Consider the following 20375-nt stretch of genomic DNA (forward strand, 5'->3'; position numbering starts at 1 on the left):
ATTCGTTATCTGGACCACTGACCCAAGTTAGTCCAGTTTGTGAACCATTTATTTGATAATGTACCACAAAATCTGTTTTTAAAAAGCCAAAAATGTGTCTCCTGTCAGGCCGATTTCTGTCTGTTTTAACTGGAGTGTAAATGAGCTATTAAAAATAGCCATCCATTAGTAGAGGTTACAACAAAAGCCATCACTACACTTTGCTGAATATCCTCTCAGTGATCACCTGATCTCCTCAGGTTGTTTGTAAGGGCTCTGCTAAACCAGCTACCTCAGCTCTTACTGTAGTATTTCAGACTGCTGTCATTGCAACAACGGGTTAGAGACATCACCTGGCTTGTTTCTAAACAAAGACTGTATAAAAATGGGACAGCAATTTAAAGAAAACTGTGAGCAGGTTGAAATCTTTAACCTGAAACTTAAAAAAACAATTTTTTTGTGTGAAAATCTGACCCCTTAAAAGTTTCAGAGCTTTTCTCAAAGTTAGAAATTTTGAATTATCATGATTCAGTGGTGGCTGGTTTTTAACTCTCCTTTCCTTTATCTTTCCTTCATTATTTTCTGCCACTGGAAGTCTTAAAATGAGTGATCTGAGTGTTCCATTCTTTATTTTTCAAATTCACCATTTCTCTATTACTATTTTTTCTTGTTCTGCTGCTTTTCAAAACTTTTATGTGTCTAGTAAAAGTAAAGAATGGAAAGAAATTTTAAAAAGAACTCCATCAGTCTCTTGGCTTATAACCAGAGGGTTCCAAAAACTTTTCAGCTCCATATTCCTGTTCTGCTGATCCCAAGTAATTGTCCAGGTAATTGAATTGGAAGTGGTTCACACTCTTATTCATAACTGCTAGGCCCGAAGAAAACACTGAGTAATAAAAAAAAAACCTGTGGTCATTGCTCATACTGAGAGTGACCTGTGCAGCAGAGAAAGAGGGATTGGGGTGGGAAAAGTCCTATGGGGAAAAATTAAAAGTCAACTTCAAAGAGTTTCTATTGAGGCTGTAAATTAATATTTGCATAAAAGAGAGAAAGTTTTAAATTATGAACACACATGCACACTTATGCATTTAAAGGAGATGCTTATTCTAGATCACAGTTCAGCTAAAAATTCTATGCCACAGAAAGCAGTAATTATTCCAGCTTTGCATATTGTAAACCTGGTCACTGTCATTCTTCCTTTGCCTCCACATGCCTCAATGCCACATTTTCTACAATGGTGGGGAGATTGCCTTGGCTCTCACTCAGCTGGCTCAGCTAATGCAATTCACAGGCCTTCAAATGTAAGCTTGTAAACTATTTAGTTCTTTTTCTCTGTAACAGCTTGTCTATTAACAGCTCATTCAATGGAGGAGGCAGAAGAAGCTAGTGAGACCTCTTTTGGTATTGTTCAGCAGTGATCCTGGCTTTCTCAGTTTGGTAGCCAGGACTCACTAAACAGCGTTTGTCAGTACATGTTGTTTTGCTGGATAATAGCATATTGTGCTAGCAGCAGTCTGTATTAGTAGCAGGTAACAGCAAACTGGCAAAGTAAATCTTCTGTGTGACATGGTAAGGTCATAGGAATGATGTATAAAAATCCAAGAGAATGCTCATTAGGGTAGTCTGATGCAGTGCTAGAAAACCTGAGCCGCCTTGAGTCAATTTTGTCACCACTTCCCTTTTTGCATTGTTCATGAACTTCATCACTGCTGTATCCTTTGGGCTGAGAGGGACTTGAGGAATGAGGATGATTCTTCCCCTTGAGATATGCTACGCTATTTTCAGGCAGTATGTCCACTGGCCATGGCCTATACTTCATGAAAAGTGTGTTTTGTCAAGATAATCAGGCTTATTAAATCCCAGGACAGGTGTACCCAGAGCCTGCCCACACCATGGACCATGCCCATTATTCCTGTAACTGTATGGCAGAGGCCTTGGTTAGACATTGCAATGAAAAATGGGGTATTGAAATGGCTGAATCCTGCTCTGGTGGTGTTTCATTTTCACTCTGCTGCGATAATGTGTTGCCACACAATGAACCTTGCCACACCCTGTGCTTTCTTTAATGATTAAATTAAACCTGTTACCCGATGACTGAGATTTCTTGAACTTTTCTTAATGTTCTGTATGGAAATACTAGTCATATATACCAGTTCTGTATGGAAATACCAGTCTTAAACAGTCTTTATTAAATGGAATCGTGCTTGACACAGATTTCCCCACCAACAAAATTCTCTCCACCTTATAAGCAATTCATTTACAGAAACATCGTGGTTTTAGGCTTTGTATTTTACAACACTGCCAAGGGTTGCAGATCTTACATTATCTCTCAGACAAACTGACAAAGCTGCAGCACAGAGAAATCAGGTTTCAAAGCGAGTGATTTATGAAACACGAACATTTCTGTGCATTCAGAGAGACTCACTCCCCCGTGTGGTACAAGAGCTTTGGCCGGTGCCACTGCCGGAGCTGGGCAGGAGGACAGGCCAGCAGTTAACAGCCCATGGAAGACTCCCACGCTCAGAAATGGCTCTCAGTTTGCAATTAACGTTGACTGCTAGAGAATTATGTTGTTCTGTTGTGTTTCTGCTGTGGAAAAAAAGCGTAAGATTTTACTAACAGTGATACTTTGGGAAGGATTATGAGGTCTCATATTTCTTTATTATTAATTAGTATTAAAACTTTATTCTCAGTTTCCTTTTTCATGAACAATGTGTCTTAAGATGATACCTTTAATAGATTCCAAAAACTATTTGGATATCGTTAGTTATTTTAAAACCTGGAATTCTAAGTTCATGTTGATTAACAGAACAGCTCAAGGTTCTAAACACATTTTAATTGTACTTCTCTTTAGGTCATTTATGATAAACATTCCCCTTTTTGGCTCAGCTCTGAAAGCCTTGTTTTCAGTCTGGGATGGAAGGCTTTTACCCAATACCTCTATAAAAAATTGTTAATTAAAATTTCTTCTACTATGTACTGTATAGCTTAAATATATTTTCTTGGGCACAGGCCAGAGGAAGCAATTGTGTTCTTCCAAATTAAAGGGCTTGACTTTGCCCTGTATTATACTGACTCCAATCTAACTGTCAGCTGTATGAAGAAACATTAGATTTTACACCAGTGTAGACCAAGGGAGAATTTGGCCCAAAATGTTTATTGTTCTCTGGAACTTGGCATCCTTTTCTCCCATTCTCCTCCTGAAATCAACATAAAACAGATGCTGAAACTCTAAAATGTGTTAAACCCTCCAATACCCAAGCCGTGAGCACAGTGCATTGTAACCACCAGACCTTGATGGCACAAAGATATGCATCATGAACGTGAAATCTGGGTAGAAAAGATAAGAGTACAATCTTGCAACACTTCCAAAGTAGCAAAACACTGTAGAAAGCAACAACTGCATTTTTGTGGTATTTGGTCACATTCCTCCTTGCAGTGGCAAAACTTTGACTTGTATCCAAGTAGGTGTAGTTCCAAGAAAGTGAATGCCCAGTCATTTACGTCAGTGGAGTTATGCCCAGCTAAAGTGGATCTATATTTGATGACAATTGAAAAGATGAATGAAAACCATTTCAGTTGCATTAGAGATGTAAACTGGCAGGGGTTGGGATTACTGCTTATTCAACTTTTTGGACAGTATCTTTAGACTTCCAAGAAACGTTTTTCAGAGCAGGCATCAAGAGGAGACATGATGAACTCCAGCAAGAAAATGTTTGTGGACAAGTAGCTCATGCTCATGACAGTGATCTCTGTCTGGAGAGTACCAGAATGGAAAGCAAAACCAGAAAAAACAAAGGATACTTTGTGGGTATGCTGTACTGCCAAATCTCAGTGGCCTAGATCTGTTGTTGTTTAGCTATTTCCATCAGTGCTTATGGGTATGTATTGATCTGACTAACACTCATGTCTGTGGGGTCACCGTCAGTATCTGATTTTCTCCCTTTCTTTGAAAGGTTTATTAATATTGACACTTCTTCATTTAATTGAGGCACTGGCTATGGAATCCCTTTTCAATGGAATCGTATTAGCTAATATACTACTTATTCAGACTCAAATCCAGAGTGCTTCACACAAGCCCATATTTGAGTAACTGATAATGTTATAAGGAAAAAAAAACCCCAAAAACCAAAACCAAAGAGGAATGGCAAAGATAAAACTATGCTGCAATCTGCAACCTGCTTTTCCCTATTGCAACACACGTGGCCCAAAATAAAGTTACTTGTCCCTGTAACCCTCAGATGTTATTTCTTTCCTTGTTCTGTCAAACCCTTTCCTACCAGTTATAGAATAGATTATTTTTGTTTTCCTTAAAGTGTGCTCCTGGGATTGGCTGGGAAAGTGGTTTTTTGCAGTCTGCCTGATTGGTCTTCATTGTGGAGCAATTTCAGAGGCCTGTCTTTGGACACTATTTGCAATGGCTTTATATGAAAAGGTTGTGTCCTGTTACAGTGCCATTACTGCCTCCCCCCCTTGGGACCATTGCACACCTGTGGCTTTACCTTTCACAAGTAGATTTTGACACATCTTTTTGACATCCATGCAAGAAAGCAGTAGTATGTTGCACTCACTCCTTCAACAGAAAGCAGCAGTGAGATGGAAGAGACAGAAAGGCACAGCAGAAATTCCACCTTCATAAATTTATTTATTCTCACCAATTTACTTACAGGGGAAAAGATGGAGTCTGATGTTTAGGTTGTAATGCATGAGGCCATTAAAAGAGTAGATATCCCATTGTGATACTGGCTTTCTGGAGTCCTCTAGAAGAAAGGAGTCTCGAAACTGACATTATTAGAGACAAGAAGATTGTTCCTATTAACTGTGTCTATAATATGTCTTGGCCCAGCACACTGCACCTGCACTTTTCCTTACAGTAACTTATTTTCAGCCTGAGTTCAGGCTGCCTGCAAACCCTGCAGTCAACTTCACTGTATAGAAAAAAAAATTGATAGTTGCAGTTATCTCACAGGCAAGCTGCATGACTGTTAAAAACACGGAGGCTGGACAGAGCCTTGCCAGTCAAAGGGATTTTCGCTTTTCTGCAACTGATGTTTCCAAGACTTACATTGAACTCAAATATTATTGAACCCTATGAAAAGTTTTTTCACCAACAATGAAAGTTCCTAAGTCTATTGTCTTGTTAGTTTCCATCTTAAATTCTGCTAAGACAGTATATTCCTGGTGAGCTACTTACATGGTAACTGACAAGCAGGACAGTAAGCCGTGTCTACTATGCTTATCCCTCAGCTCCAGTCATTAACATGCTTTCTCTGCTCACTGCTACACTGACAATAGATTTTTTTCCCTTCTTTAAACAGGAGAGGATTTGTGAATTAAATACACACTTACAGCCCTAGCAAGGTCATACCATAGGACTCTGAACTACAGTTGCTTTTGAAAGAAACTCATTGCTGATCAGTCTGACCCTCTACCATGCCGGTTACTAACATATTTTTACAGAACACAGTCATTTTGAGGCCATTTCAGGAGACAAAAGAGCTGTGTAACTTCAAGATTACGATGAGGCTTTCAAGTAGGTATTTCAGCATGTGACCAATTTTCTGTTTGGAAAGATTCTGCTTAAGAGTATCCTAAGGTGGAGGTTCCTTTTACAGACCACAAGAAAATAAATGTACTGGTCTTCCAAAAGAACCTTGTGCAAAACCCTGTGGGACATGGCCCAGCCAAGACATCTTGGAGGATCACTCAAGGTAGTGCTACAGATGTGCAGCCTAACAATACTTGCAATAATCTCTGACCTGCAGCATATGTCTTTACCTAGAGTTTGCATCACCCATCAACATTTTTCATACATTTTGCCTTACCTGCCTCCGTGGTTTAATCTATTTTTATATCTTCATAAATCAAACAACACAGATGCTTGCTATGATTATATCAAAATAAAGCCCTCTCTGGTTCTTTGCTGGTTTGTTGTTTTTTTTTTTCACAGCTCCTTTGCTTGCCCTCCACTTCTATTTCTCAGCAGGTGCTCAGATGCCCTGTTAAGGCTTTCAAAGCCTCACAGCATCCTCTGAGAAGAATGCATCTGTCCTGAGGCTATGAGAAAGTAACTCTGCAATAATATAATTTATAGAACTCCAAGTTCAAATTTCTTTCTTCTTTTTTTCTTCTTTCTATGCAAAGCTAGACAGGACCTAGGACTGCTGAATTAACCTGGAAGTTTATACCTCACATTACTTATCATCTGAACTGTAGCTGCTTCTCGGTACTTCACGCTGATTTATACTTTCAGGGCTAGATCCTCACCTGGTATTTTCCCAGCAGGTTAACCATTCCCATGAGGGTGGCTGGATGTAAATCAATGAAAACTCATCCCTTTCTTAATAAACACCAAAAAATTGTAATTTTCTATATCCCATTTTTTTCTTAGATTTTTATTTCCCCAATCTTTTATATAGTCATTATAGATGTTAAGAAGCCTGGTTTGGAAATGATTAATGCTATTAATATTTTCCTAATTCAATAAACCCTCTCGTCTTTGAACTCCTTGCAATATTTTTCTGCTTTCTTCAGCTTTCCACTAGTTCAAACATATGACAAATGCGAGTCTTCCTTTCAGTTTTCTATTATTTCTCATGTCTGATCAAATAAATTAACAGACTTTCATTTCTTTCCCAGGAGTGATGCCCATATGTTGATGAAGGCAGCGTAAAAATATTACCTGTTCAAATAGGAGGAGAAAAAAAAAAGATAAAAGTTATCTTTTATTCACTGTTCCATGCAAAGCAGAGATGCTGATCCTATTCCTTTCACCTTGACAGCGCCCACTACGTTTAACGGTAAATATTGCAAGACTTGCAGAACACCCATCAATCTGGTTTAACTGCACTGTACTATAATGTCCCTCTACAATCTTTTCATACAGTCAGAGTTATTTTAATTACACCAGTACTTCAGTCATTGGGAAAGAATCAGCTGTCCTATGTAACGTACAGGCTCCCCAGTCACGCGGCACCAGTCTGGCAGAGCAGCAGGCTACCACTGCAGTTTTCTCTGTTTGGATAGTTAAAGATACATCTCCAGGCCAGTTTGTACCTGTGTATTGTTGATAGACAGCGTGCCGCAGGCATAGAGATACTGCAGGAAATGGATTCTCATTTACCCGTGTTTAATTTGGTTCTCTAGATCCCCATCATACATCTTTCCATTTCTCTGCCCACCCAAATTGCTCATGGGAAACAAAGCTACTTCCGCTGCTACAGCCCCTAAACTGGCGTGTGACGATGCAATGATTGATTTACCACTCCAGGAAAAGTGGGTCATTGTACACGGTGTACCTCAGCATGCTGAACCAAGCTGTCTGTGCCGACATTGGGGTTTTACAGATTTGTTTTTAGAAGTTCAGACCTGAGGGGACTACTGCGAATATCCAACCTAAACACTTCTGGTTTTTGATGAGAACACTGCCATTATAAAATCTTCCTTAGCAGCTTACAGAGGTCTGAAGTCATCTGTGCTCCTCAGGAGATAGTATTCTGCTTATGTATTTTACATCTTACTTGCATATTTGCTCTGAGGATGGCATTTGTAGAATTCCTCCTGTTTCAAGATAGGGGGGTCAGTTTCAAATTTGTAATTTTCTATGACAGAAAACCCTTAACCAATGTAAAAATATATTCTAAATGGTGTAATTACCAGCTTTTGCAAAGGATTTTGAATCCGTGAGAAAAGTACCGATGCAAACTGCTCTTAAACAAAATCCATTACTTTTATTCTTCTTTTGTGAGATTGCAATAGTGTTTACTAACTTTTCTCATGTAATGAGACCAGTTGAAGCTCACTTTAAGATTGCCTGTTCAACACCAGGGAGCCATCATTTGAAGAAGTCTCAGTACCGGAGAGAACCTGGCTACCTGTTCTATTGCATTAGATCAGTAAAGTTAAGAATCAATTGCTGAAAGGGGAATACTTTGCAGGTTTTTCTGGAGCAGCCCGATAAGTAACTGAGCGCAGATGTCACTGCGGCATCCAAAAGGTCAAGGCCGGTGGGGATTTGGTTTTTGGTTTTCATAGGAACAAAAAAAAAAAAAATCAGGGAAATGTAGCTCTTCACATTTCATCTTTGTTTTTATGAGAGTTGAAACAGACCTCCAAACCCCACCTGTTTTGGGAAATGATTTAATGAATAATAAGTTGGACAAGAACTTTCTTCAGGGTCTATAATTTTTTTGCTTTGTTTTAGACAAATCCTTATGTATGCAACTTCTTCACTCTTTGCACACCCCACAGGGTGGTGCCCTCGAGGGCAGAGAACATCTAATCAGGTCCTTAAATCCTTACACTGTTAAAATCCCTACTGGGATAAACAGTTTTGCCGAGTAAGGACTGCACTTTTAACTTCCAACTGTAATTTTTGGCAGACACAACCTGGGATGTGGAGAGAAAGTCAAAGGAAAGCCTATGAAAATGCAATGCCTCCTAATTATGGGCCCTTTGGCTGCAGTGTAATCCACTGATTTGGCACCTTGTGCTGTGTGGGGTAAACCCAGATGGACACAAAACCACAACCTCTTCCAATAAAGTCAGAGCACGTCGGTAGTAAGTGCCCAAGCCCTGAGGGCTCTGCCCTAGTGTTCCCTAAGTTGAGGCAGAGGAAGAGAAAATCACTACCATTGCGCTGAATAAATCAGAATTGTCTTTCTCTTTTCCTCCTCCTGCTGCCCATCTCCTCGCCTCTGGAAACACCACAGATGTGGAAGGTTTGTAGGTAAGCAAAGAGGAGATGGTCACAGCAAATGACAGAGCTAGAGCTGAGCACAGCACGCACTGATAAACCCCTGCCAAACCCTTTTCCTCTGAAACAGCATCCCCGTAATGGAAATAATTACCAAAGAAACAGACAAAAACTACCTCTGAATGAAATTTAAGCTTCAGCAGACCACAGCACCACCCGGAAATGCCAAGTACAAGCAACCATCCCTTCATCCTGAATTCACACCATTTTCTGTTTCCTGTGCAAAGTTATCAGTCACTCAGAAACTGCTGCTGGGGAGGGGGCTGTGGGCCAATATTTGGATGTAGAGTGCCCTGGAGCAGCCTTCACCTAACTGCAAAAATATCAAACTCCTACCTCATTTTGGGGTGGTGGCTCTCTGAAAATACATAGCATAATGCACAATACTGGAGGAAAACTCAGGAATTTTGTGGGAGACTTCTGGCAATATCGAGATTCACATGTATTGAGAGGAGAGTAAAAACCTATGTGATTGGAGGGAGGCAGAGGGGGTCTCTGGCAATGCCCAGTATTTTTGAGGGGGAGGAGACGTGAGGGAAGCTGTAGGATTTTCTGGGAGATCTCAAGCAATACTCAGAGTGATGCAGAGTACTAGGGAAGAAAAAAAGGCTGTGTGATGTTGATGAGAGAGTTTCTGGCAATTCCCAGCACAGCATTGAGCTGTATGGTTTTGTGGGGGACCTCTAGCAATATGCAGCATGATGCAGATCACCAAAGGGGACGCCTGAGAACTAGAGATGATCTTGGGGGGTGGGTGGTGCAGACACCTCTGGCAATAAAGAGAATGATACACACGGTTGGCGAGGGGGCGGCGAGGGGACGGGGACAGGGTCCACGGACACCCGACAGCACGTCGTCCTTGCAGCATGCAGCGAGGGTAGCGTAATGACACAAGTAACTTCGATCAGACACGGCTGGACCGAGAGTGCAGGATCCGAAATGGCAAAAGGCAGATCCCCCCGGATCAGCTGCACACTGTCCCCCAGACCCGCCGCCGGCAGCGAACCTCCCCCGCCACCCCCATAACACACCCTCCGTAGGCAAAGGGGCGGGCGCCGCCGCTGCGCTGAGAGTGCGCGGAGAGTACGCGGGGCGCGGTGGGGGCGCGGGGCAGCGGTGGGGGCGCGGGGCAGCGGTGCGGGCGCGTGCAGGCGAGTGGGCCCCCGCGCCGAGCGCGCCCCCGCCCCGCCGCCGCGGCCGCTTTAAGGGCGGCGGGGGCGCGCTGCCGGGGCGCTCGGCGCGCCGCCGCCTCGCCTCGCCGCCGCGTCGCGCTCCCTCTCCCTCTCTCTTCCCTCGCCCCGCTTTAAAGTCTCCGCCAGGATCCGGGCTCGCCCGCCACTTCCTGTACGGCAGGATGGAGCGCGCCGGGGCCCCGGCTGACCGCCGCCCGCCCGCCCGTGCGCGGAGGCGGCTTTGAGCGCCCCGTCCGCGGTATGCCGCGCGCCCCGCCGCCGCTGCCCGCCTGAGCCGCGCCGCCCCGCGCCCCGACGCGCGGGGGGTCCCCGCGCCCCGCCGGCGCGCCGCCTCGGTCCTCCCCCTGCCCCACGGCTCCGGGGCTTTTTCCCCCGTTGAGGAGGCTAGCAGGAGCCCCCCGCTTTCTCCCGCAGGAAGAGGGGTGCGGGGAGAAACTTATTTTCAACAAGTTTGGTGTTTTTTTCTTTTTTCCTTTTTTATTTTTGTTCCTTTTTCCCCTCCTCCTCCTGTGCGTTAATTATTTTAGCCCCTCTCCCCTTTCGATGTGCGGCTTTGGACATGCGGAGGCTACTGCAACCGTGTTGGTGGATCTTTTTCTTGAAAATTACCAGCTCCGTGCTCCATGATGTGGTGTGCTTCCCCGGTGAGTGAGCGCGGCGGCTGGGGGGTGGTGGTGTTCCCGTTGCCTCCGCCACACGTGTGCGCGACCCTCGTGGGTGGGGTGCCGGCGGGGCACCCCACGAACGCTGAGGATGCGCTAGGGACCGCGAGGTTCCCTCCGAACGGGTGGTCTCAACGCTGGGTTTCCCCCAGCCCTGCAGCACCCTCCGGGCTGTGGGCAGCGCTGCCCGCGAGTGGGGCCGTGCGGGGTGCGTGGCCTCGGCTCCCCGTTGCCGGCGCGATCTCCCCTCTCTTCGGTGCATTGCAGCCCCCGAGGACGCGGAGCTGGCGGGAGGGGGGGTCCTTATACTCTGCCCTTCCTCCGCGGGGATGCCTGTGGGCTCCCTTTGTGCTGCGGGACTGCCACCCGCCGCCCCGAAGGGAGCGTGACTCCGCGCTGCAACCCCTTGTTGCTACCCCCAGCCCCCCGCCAAAAACTTAGTTGCAGGCAGGTCTCTGCCCTCCCCACCCCACTCGTGTCCGCGGTGGGTGTCTCGCCGTGCCGGCGCGCTGACCTTGGCAGGGGAGGGGCGGGAGTCGTAAGGGCTGCGCGCCCGCTCCGCACCGGGGCCGACTCTGTGCAACCACCACCCCACGCCCATAGGAGAGGGGTTAGGTGGGCGGGGGGCACCCAGCGCCGGCCGTCTTACCCCCCACTCCCCCTTCCCTTTCGCACTCCGTGGCTTGTGTCTACATCGCTCCTCGCCCTGCGCCGAAATGCCGGGTGCGTGGATAACGGGTGCGGTGGGCGCTCGCCCCGCCCCGCAGTGAGACCCCCTGTATCTCCTCCCTGAGCGCCCCCGGCACGGGGGAACTCGCGGCGCCCGCGCGGGGCTTCGGCTCCCACCGCCTCCGCAGTGCTCCCAGTCGTCCGCCAGGGGCGCTCTGGCGTCGCCGGCGCCCCCGCGGGGCCGCGCGCGCCGCTCCGCGCCCCTCCGCCGGCGCGCAGTTCCCCGCGAGGCAGCCGTGAGGCGCGGCGGGCTCTTCTTTGCGTTTTCTCATTTCCCCCTCCCGCATCTGCGGCTGAAAGGATATTCCTAAAAACGGCTTAGCACCCCCGCACGCCCCCGAAGTGGTTTCTTTATTTAACTTTTTTTTTTTCCCCGTGAGCTTCTCCCCTCCTGGCAGTGCTGGGGCTGGGCAGGGGGCGTGCGGTGGGGTCCGCGCTGGGATGCCACTTCCCTGGGGTGGGTGTGCTGTGAGGGGCCTTGGGCAGGGCAAGCTCCTCTGCCTTCGTGAGGTCTTCACCCCGCGGTGACTCGTGTCCCTTCTGTGGGTTCCTGATGCAGCCCCGGGTCTTCGGCTGCATCCTAAAGTGTGAAAAGAAGGAAGTACATTCTAGAAGCTTCATAGTAACTTCTTTTTCCTTCCCCTCGTGCCCCCTTTTTCTTTTTCCTAAAATACACTTCTTTTCCCCTAACCCCAAACACAGAAATAAGCACATAGACTCACTGTATCCCAGTCATTCCAGCAGCTTCTTGCATGGTGAAATGATTTGAAGCAGAAAGAAAATAAGTTGGAGAGGTTAATACCTCTGCAGCTCTTGAAGAAACATTTATCTTCTTTGTATTGATTTCTCCTCAATTTCAGCCCTCAGAGTGAAGCCTTTCTCTCTGGTTCTGATATATATTGTACCGTAATTACATCTAGAAGGCAGGCTCCAGAACGCTTCAGGAAGACAAGCTATGATGTAGGTTTAATGTGACAGTATTGTATGACTTGCTGATTTAAATCAGTGATGTTTCAACCAGATAATATTTGCATTATGGTTTGAATACGAAGATGAATGCAGGCAGAGAGTAGTAGGTTATAGACATTTGCTGTGTGTAGGTTAACTCTTTAATGCTGGAAGCTGTAAACCAGCTGTGTAATATTTAGGGCTATTTCAGGGCTGTTAGTTGCAAAAGACTTGTTTGGAGAGGGAACTATTTTCTAGAAAGGGTTTGTACGCATTTGGTTTTTGTACAGAGTGCCGTGTTAGACCTCAATGCCTTGCTTACCCTTTTATGCCTTCTTCTGAAAAGCCGTAGTATCTGGCAAGTGTGTGTGCGTGCAAGAGGGGGTAAGTGAAGCGTCGTGATAAACGGGGACGCTCCAGACTCTGATCCGGTACAGCAGAAATGCCCGAGGCAGGAAAGCTGCAGGGAGGATCTCAGTGGACTGTGACAGGACATTGGTGCTGACAACATCCAATGGCAAATCATTGGAATTTGTGTTGGCGGGGAATCCCGGCCAGATATTAACCGTTTAGTATCTACCACAAATGTTTCAGTGCTTTTCACAGCATTTTCCAGAGAGGATTAGAAAATTATGGTATTTGCTGTTTTATGTGTCAATTTACAAGCATCTTTCTTCCCTTTGCTTCATATGTGTCTCTCTTTAAATGAAAGAGAGGTCACTACTTATGTTCTTCCCTGCAAATCACTTTGTGAGGAAACATAAAGGCTGTTTTTTTCTTTGTTCAGCAACAATAAATGAACCACGTAGAAAATAAGTCTTTGTAGTATTCCTTTGTGAGGAGGGTTGTAATAGGTTTTCAGTGTTTAAGTGGGTATTTTTGTTGCTGTTCCTTTGGTTGCAATAAGAGGAAGGAGTCATTCTTGCACAAAAAAAATTAGGTGGGTAAGGTTTTGCCCTTTGTGAAGTGTTAAGTTTAGTGCATTTCTCTGTGGGCTTGTCACTGGTAATTGCATTGCTTAAATCAAACTGAGACAAGGTAAGAGAGGTTGTTTCCATGGGGTCTATTTGCTCATTTATCTGAATTCACAGTATGAAAAATCAGTAAGAAATAAATATTAACATTTCTGTGAAATCCTTACTATGTAGTTTCTCAGTGCATTGCCAAGAGAGGATAAATATTTTTTTTATAAAAGGAAAAAGTACACATTTTGCAGTTCTTAGCTGTTGCTGTGACAATCCTGTCATCTAAGGAGTGACAATTGTTAGCATTCTCTTAGGCTAGATGCATAAATGAAAGTAATTTTCTTGAGTCTAGATTAGCTCTAATGAATCAAGTTGTTGCTGACCTGATAACTGCCTGTAAATGGGTTTTGGATTTTGAGTCTTCATAGTTCTGAACTGAAAGTTAATTTTGCATGTAACGGTCTTCTACTTGGAGGAAAAAATATACTGAGAGCTTTTCCCAATGAACTAATCAAATGCTACTACTTCAGATATTTTTAAAGATACAGAGAAGACGGGCTTTGTTCACTAAAGATTTTACAGAGGAAGGTACATTGTGCACATAGAGAAATACGGAACGTACAGGAGAGGGCCCTCCAAGACTTTTGTTATTCCTGTGGCTTTTATGAAGATGACACTTCTTACATTTTAATTATCCCTTATTTTCAGTGTCTTTTTAAGATATGCTTAATGTTACGGGAAGTTGCTAATGGAGTCCTTACAGATAAAGAATGTCAAGTGAGCTTTCCCAATCTGTAAGAGCTGAGCTTCCTGGTACACTTTTGGGGGGGAAACTCAAGGGAGAGCTTTCCTATCCAATAGCAGGTTTACAGGAGTTGATTCATGGTTAACAGAGCCTGGACATAGCTTTTGAAAGTCTTCAGGTGGTCAGAGGAGCTGTGTGCACTAGTGATTGGAGTGGGAGGCTTCCTGAGGAAGTTGAATTTCATGTATGTTTCAGTATGTTCAGCAAAGAAAAGGAACATGATTTTAGGGTAACTGGAATTCCTGCAGTCATGTTGGAGTGTCCACGGTGTCTACAGAGCCTTTATTCAGACTGGGGATGTTGCTCTTCTTGGAAGACTTGAGGAAGATTTTTGCCTGTGTGTATGAGAACTTGTGTAACTGCTGTCTCATCCCCTATCTCCTCTTCTTTTTGTCTAGGACATGGGGATGAAAGGGGTTTTGATCCAGTTCAGAAGATGAATGTCTTGATTAGCGCAGTGAGCAACTTCTGTGAGCTTAGCACAGGGGTGTTATATTGTTCACTCGTCCATCCCACATCTGCTCTGGGAATCTCTGCTGAACAAATAGATTGCCCTTGGTACCAGAAAAATTACTGAAACCCTCCTTTTCACTTCGGTAGAGTCACAGTTTCACTCCCAGTTGTTGAGTCCTTGCAGGGCCAAGTGTTGTCTGAAGTTAGGTGCGTTCAGTCAGTTAAAGTGGTAGTGTTATGAAACTGATAGCAGTGAGGAGACTGTGTCTGTCTTGTGATCAGTGCTCAAGGATTAACATACTTCAAGTTTTTTGAAATAAAACATTATTAATGTTGACTCTAATTTCAGTGCTCAAGTTTCATGGTTAAATTAAAGAAATGGCTTCCAACTATTAATCTCAACTGTCCTTGGAAAAAATGCTAATCATTTAGTTCCTGCTTTTTAGCAGCCAAATGAACATGTGGCATGATGTGCTCCGAACCCTAAGGGTATAGTAATAATGCTGCACTTTAGCTAATATGTAACTTTAATCTGAGAAATTATGGAAAAATGAGACTCATTTCTGTTTGCCTAGGTTACTGTGTTTCAGTTTTTAAAGATCAGAGTGCTCCTGTCTGTTGACAAAATTGTACTTATATGGAATTATATATATACTTTTATATCAATTGCTTACACCATTGTGTTTCATACATACATGCCATGCTACTTAAAGCTTAATTCTAAACAATTGTGAAGTATTTTAGGAAACTGAATCTCATCAGACAAATGTTCTCAAAACATATGGAGTTATCCAAGGAGGTGTATATACACGAAGTGGGTTAATTATGGTTTTATATATCCCTTCTGGAGACTGGTTACTGCTCTAGGTATCTAAATATTTTCACAGTTTTTCCCCCTCTTCAGGAGGTAAACTCCTGTGCATGCTTCCAAGTGGAAATTGTGGACCTGCATCTTCTTGCACCAGGTTGACAGGAATGTGACTTCATTGATTGCCAGGGTTACTCCCAGGAAGAATTTGCCTATATCAGGTTTGTGGAGATATACAGGGATTGGAAACAAAGCAGACAAAGACAATGTAAATTAATACACACTTTCATACTAAGCAGTGGAACTTGAGGTGTGGCTGACTGGAGATACCCAAGTAGAGAACAATGATGGAAACAACTAGTTTTCATATTAATGTGTCAAGAAACCTGTAGAGAAAAAAAATCCTGGAAAAATGATCCTTGATTGCTATTAATTATCCCATTACCCAGTATCTTGGAGTAATGCTGATGATCATGTTATTGATGTTGTAGACTACAGAGATCCATCCACATTTCTTGCCCAGAGGCAACGCAAACTGTCTTTTTTCTATTTGTTCTAACACATGGGACATCTCTAAAGAGATCTTGTCCCGCTTCAGTGGGGACAGCAGTATTCTTAAATGAATTAGGGCTGCATTGGTCATGTTTTCAAATGCTGCCTTTCAGCATCGAGTCATCCTGTTGATGCACAGCTGCCAGGACACATTGGATGCCTGGTTTATGCCTTGAGCTGTCATGTATTTGTAGCCTAAGCAAAGACTCTTCCCACCCAGGAAGTGAACAGATGAATGAGGGTGCAGATTGCAAGCACAGCAGTGAAGATACTGCAATACTCCTTGAGTATCGCTGTTCTTGTTTCATTTTTCCTTTTCTCTGATTGCTAGCAGTTTTAATAGGAAGCTGAAGGAGGTGGTGGAGAATAAACTCACCATCTGACTGGAAGAGGAGGGAGGACACAGCGCAGTAAGGAAACTTGTGATCACTGTAGAAAGTCTTTTTGTGAGGCTGAATGGGATCACCTTATGGCAATTTGAATTAGTCTTCAAGTGAACTATGGTTAAAATAAAATCGGTTATTACGTTATGGCCCTGTTTTTTTCATGTGGTTTTGTTATGCATCTCTTAAGTTTGCTTGAGAGTTAAAGTATTAGTGTTCTTAATTATCAAGTCATTTGGATAATGATGAACCATTTTCTAGAACTTGGGACTTGACCACATCCTGCACCTGCCAGCAGTACTGACACACAAAATCTCAATTGACAGGGCTATTGCAGTTTTTGTGTGTGTGAAAGCTGCAGCGATGCCCAAATGAATATATTTATCCCCTGCCAGTGACTGCTTTGAAGGACTTTGCATTCATAGCATGGAGGCCTTTAAAGAAAATCTAGGTGTTTTGAGACTTGGATGCTTAGCTTAGGAAAGCTGCTTTGAAAAATCCTTTTCTCTGCTTGCAGGTATGTAATGAATGAGACTTCAAGCCCTGAAGAGCTGCTGCATTGGTATTTAGGAGCAAAATGTGAGATGTTATTTGGTCTTGTGGCAGCTGTTTTGTTCTCTTTTTTTAAGAAGTAAAATATGCCTGTCTCCCTGACAGAATGCTGTTAAATTCTTCTGCTGGAAGTCAGTTTATTCTTCTGACAGTAAAGGAAAGCTATCTGATAGCTCCTCATAGGCAAGCAGACAGTTTTCCCACTCTTCACTCTTCCCATGTTCTATCCTTGCACAAGACTTGTAAGAGATATACAAAATGCCGTAATACCTCCTTTAATCAAAGCAATGCCTTGCCTTTTCCATACTCCTTTAAAAGCACCTGCAGTTTGGATTATTGTTTTTGAGCAGTCTGAAATGTTAGACCTGGAGTTCATTGGTCAGTCTATCAGAGTAGTTGAAAAGAAGTGTCAGTTGTCCCAGAGTGGAAGAATGCTTCACTGGAACAGGTAGTAAACACTGAGTAAGCAGGGTATGAAGGTAGAATCACTTGTGCCAATGTGCTGGATGAGCCATTTTTCTACTGCAGAAGTGAATGGAAACACTTCTGTCCTAACTCTTGCTGGTACTAAACAGTAAGCATGTTACTGTCTTTGGGCCTAATTCCATTCCTTTAAAACGAGGATGTCAGCGAAGCAGCCCCTGCTCTGCTGAGGAGCAGTGCCTACCTTTGTATCATTTTGGTGTGCTTAGATATGCTCTCCTGTGAGATCTCTTTTCTTCCCTGCCTGCTTATTTTTCTCCTCCTCTTCCAGATTTTATAACAACTTATTTTAGGTCTTAGGAGGGAGTGAATTTAGGGATACATGCCTCAAAATGAGTTGGCCTCAGTAAAGTTTTTTAGAGCAAGTTTAGTGATTATTTTTAAAAATTCTTTGTATTTTTACCTAAGCCTGAATGTAGTGGTCCTCAGCACGAGACTGTTGTCTCCATGTGCCTGCCTCCCACCACCTCTTCACCCAAACTGCTGCTTGAGACAATAAAGATACTTAATAGCTTTCAAATAATGAAGTGCACATCTTCATTGCTATAACAAGTGAGTTCAGGGATTAAGTTTTCAATAGACTTTCATTGGTATTTAGATTCATAAGGTGCTTTCAAACTTCTTGAGATTATGGTATAGATTTGCTGCAGTCAAAGTAGAAATGAGGGTTTGTGCAGCCTGGCTGTCTCTTAAACCTTTAATCCAGTAAGTAGGCAGAGGGAACCACATGAATATTTCTTCTTGTTGGCCTCCATGCTACTTGTACCTAGTTTACTTATTCTTACAGTACAATAGCTTATGTAATTTGTATTTAAATCCATACTTAAAGTACAACTGAAATTTGCCTGTTGACAGCAGTTGCATCATATTTTAATTGGTGAGAATTGCTAATGGAGTGTTCAGGTTCTAAAATTAGTTGTTTATTTTTCTTTTCTTCTTTGCCCAAGGGTTTTGCATCAGATTTTATAGCTTCTCTATAGCTGTTTGTTCCAAAGCAACACCTTTGTGCAGTTTTAGTTATTTAAGTAAGTGTTGAAAGTGTAGGCTCAGTGACAGCAGTTTCAGAAACTGTGACTTTAAATTGTTTATTACTACATTGTTTATGCATTGTAAAATGCTTCTGTTTTGTTTACTGTGAATGAATTCATTGCTGTCTTTGTAAACCTGGGGTGCAAAATATGCACGTTTATAATGCTTTATTTCAGCCTAATGGCTGGTCCTCAGCTGCCATAAATGGCTGTGGCATGATGATGCTGCTGTTTCTGTGATTTGCACCATAACCCTTATCATGACAATCTGAAAAAAAGACTGTGTATTCTTTTAAATATTTCCCTATGCTGCCTTTATGTCAAAGGTGCACAGTTTTGATGCTGTCTTTATGCTTCTTGGAGAGTTTTTCTTTTACTGTGCAGTGAAATGCAAAACCATCTCTTTGTAGGATTGTGCTTGCTGTGGAGCAGACCTGTCCTGGCCTTCTGTTAAAATTCTGGCTTTCTGGAGGATGCTTGTCGTGTGCATTGGTCCTTGGAATTGTTCTGTTGGTTGTAGCTGCATTGTTGATGAAAGCTGGGACTGTTGCAAAGGTGTTTGAGGTTTTTCTGTCAACAGCTGTCACTTCTTTTAAAAAAATCAATTAATTGTTTGATGCCCATTTGGAAGTGATGCCCAGCTTCTTTTCCTTGAATAAACTAGTTAAGAAAACAAATAAGCCACCAAAAAAGTTGTTGCTTGAGTTATTCACTGTAGCTGTAGAGCTTAAACTGCAAATATACAGGCATTTTAACAACTGTCTTGCATCTGTTCACTTTCCTCTGCTACTTTAAAGATTTGTTACCCTGAAAGTACTTAAACGTTACAGTAAACAATGTCTCAATGTCCTGATTAACTCAATGACCTGAACTCCACAGGCACTTTGCTATCGGGTTTTATCCAATCCTTGAATAACTTTTGTAGCTATCTTATTTTGCTGAACACTGGTCTTAATCATACATGTGAGATGCTGTTGCTCTTTCTGTTCTTCCAAGGATTTTCAATGGCCTACTTCTCTGCCACAGCAAGAAAACTTATGTTAATTATTTGCCTGGTATGACTCCTACATCATTGTTAGAATCAGTCCTGAATAAAATAGTCTGCTGTTCAGTGAATGTGTCTTGAGTCACTAATTCTTAGAGTTTTTAACTTTATTAAAATAAACTCTTGACTCTTATCTCCTTTTCTTCAATGTGACTTGAATATGGCTATAAGGGCCACCTTAGCAATAGAAAGGGAGACCTCTTTGGCTGCACTCTTCATGTCTTAGATGCACTGCTTATTGGTTTTTTGTTTCCTTTTGTAGCCACAGATTTGAAGAATGTAGCAGTTAGTGCTTCCCATAATAGTCCAGGTGCCTGTTACGGAGTTGCCTAAATTGGGTATCTTAGGATTTGACTTTGGTTAAGCATTATAAATAGCCCCAGAACATGACTATGACCTTCTTGAAGTGGCGATTAGATTTGGATGTAACCCCAAGGAAGCAATGAATTACTTAGGAGTGAGTTGTTTTTCTCTGTCTCTCTATTACCATTACTCATGCTGGTGTTCTTGGTAGAAAAGTGTTTCTTTTGGTGTCCTCGTTTTCTTCTGCTGCTAGGTGCAGATGAGAGGACTGGATATTGGGCTAGTTGCAAGAATTTAGATTTGCTATGTTACTGTGGCCCTGTTTCCATTAGGGTGGCTTCCCTTGGATACTTTTATCCTTCCACCTTGGTTGTGTTTGTTTTGGTCAAACTTTCACTATGCATCAAATGAAGAAAACCAATTATTTCTCCACCTAGCATTCTGTCTAGAGAGAGGCTGGTATCTGCGAAGGTAGATGAGAAAGTGGAGAGATCCTTGTGAGTAGAGGAGTCAAGTCTTCTAAATATGAGAGCCTTCACCAAAAACCATGGAAGAGACCCAATCCATACCTATTAGCTAATACTGGATCAAATTCTGGTGTGCTGAAAAGGTCATAAGCTTAACTGTGCTTGATCAATACCAATACTTCTCATGTGCCTCAGGAGGACAGTGCAGTATGAGCCAGGCAGGCCCTCGTAGTGGATGCTGCCTGGAGAGGAGTCATCAGGCAGT

The 20375-nt window shown here is 43.3% G+C and overlaps 1 protein-coding gene across 1 annotated transcript in view; it reads left to right on the forward strand.

Annotated features, from left to right (window-relative positions):
- Positions 1-10214: 10214 nt before the first annotated feature.
- PTPRG (protein tyrosine phosphatase receptor type G) overlaps positions 10215-20375 on the forward strand; it is a 407362-nt gene continuing 397201 nt past the window's right edge. Inside the window, exon 1 of the mRNA XM_062008042.1 lies at positions 10215-10571. Within this exon, the coding sequence (XP_061864026.1) occupies positions 10487-10571 (85 nt within the window). The 5' untranslated portion in view covers positions 10215-10486. The remainder of the gene's footprint in view (positions 10572-20375) is intronic.

Source organism: Colius striatus, chromosome 15, assembly GCF_028858725.1.
Source record: "Colius striatus isolate bColStr4 chromosome 15, bColStr4.1.hap1, whole genome shotgun sequence".
Taxonomy (NCBI): Eukaryota; Metazoa; Chordata; class Aves; order Coliiformes; family Coliidae; genus Colius; species Colius striatus.